The sequence below is a fragment of the Gavialis gangeticus genome, unplaced genomic scaffold, assembly GCF_001723915.1.
Source record: "Gavialis gangeticus isolate Ggan-Ray unplaced genomic scaffold, GavGan_comp1, whole genome shotgun sequence".
Classification (NCBI taxonomy): domain Eukaryota; kingdom Metazoa; phylum Chordata; order Crocodylia; family Gavialidae; genus Gavialis; species Gavialis gangeticus.
The window spans coordinates 5,450,026-5,450,766 of NW_017729011.1; the positions used below are offsets into that span (position 1 = coordinate 5,450,026).

Genomic DNA, 741 nt, shown 5'->3' on the forward strand with positions numbered 1-741 from the left:
GACTCGCCTTAGTTAGTCTCTAACGTGCAACCTGCCCTGCCTCTACCTCCCTTTAACTCTAGGTTTTCTTGTCGGCAAAAATCTGCCCCATCCCACACCCCTTTAAGGAGTCCGGACGCTTTTTAACACCGCCTCTCTCTGATTGGCCGAGGTCGCGCCGGTCCTCCAGCGTCATTGGTGTAGGCGCCGCGCAGTGCCCGCCCCCTGGGCGCCATTGGCGGCGGGGCGGGGCGGGCGTAGTGGGCGATGGCGGAGCTGAGTGCGGTGCCGGACGTGGAGATCGACGCTGACGGCGTCTTCAAGTACGTGCTGCTCCGCGTGCGGCCCCCGAGCGGCGCCGCCAAGGACGTGGTGCGGGGCTACGGCTGGGCCGAGTACCACGGTGAGCCGGGGCGGGGAGGTCCCAGGTGTCCCCACGGGGGGCGGGGGAAGGTCCTGGGTGTCCCCAGTGTGGGGGGGAGGGAGGACCCGGGTGTCCTCAGTGGGGCAGGTCCTAGGTGTCCCCACGGGGGGACGACAACTCCGTGCCTGCAATGCTGGGTGCTGCGGGGGCCGGGGCTGTGTCCCGGGTGGGGGCACAGCAGGGTCTGCCTGCGCTAACCGCCGCCCTGCACAGCCGACATCTACGAGAAGGCGGCCGCAGAGCTGGAGCCACGGGGCTTCAAGTGCGAGTGCCTGGGCGGCGGCCGCATTGCTCACCACAGCGCCGAGCGCCGGATCCACGTCTACGGTTACTCGGTG

General features: G+C 68.7%; 2 protein-coding genes across 2 annotated transcripts in view; both read left to right on the plus strand.

Annotated features, from left to right (window-relative positions):
- LOC109292721 (14 kDa phosphohistidine phosphatase-like) overlaps nucleotides 1-126 on the plus strand; it is a 6,336-nt gene extending 6,210 nt beyond the window's left edge. The window contains exon 4 of the mRNA XM_019510279.1: nucleotides 108-126. Within this exon, the coding sequence (XP_019365824.1) occupies nucleotides 108-126 (19 nt within the window). The remainder of the gene's footprint in view (nucleotides 1-107) is intronic.
- Nucleotides 127-215: 89 nt separating this feature from the next.
- Nucleotides 216-741, plus strand: part of LOC109292827 (14 kDa phosphohistidine phosphatase-like) — a 7,163-nt gene continuing 6,637 nt past the window's right edge. Inside the window, exon 1 of the mRNA XM_019510429.1 lies at nucleotides 216-400. Coding sequence (XP_019365974.1) covers nucleotides 247-400 — 154 coding nt within the window. The 5' untranslated portion in view covers nucleotides 216-246. The remainder of the gene's footprint in view (nucleotides 401-741) is intronic.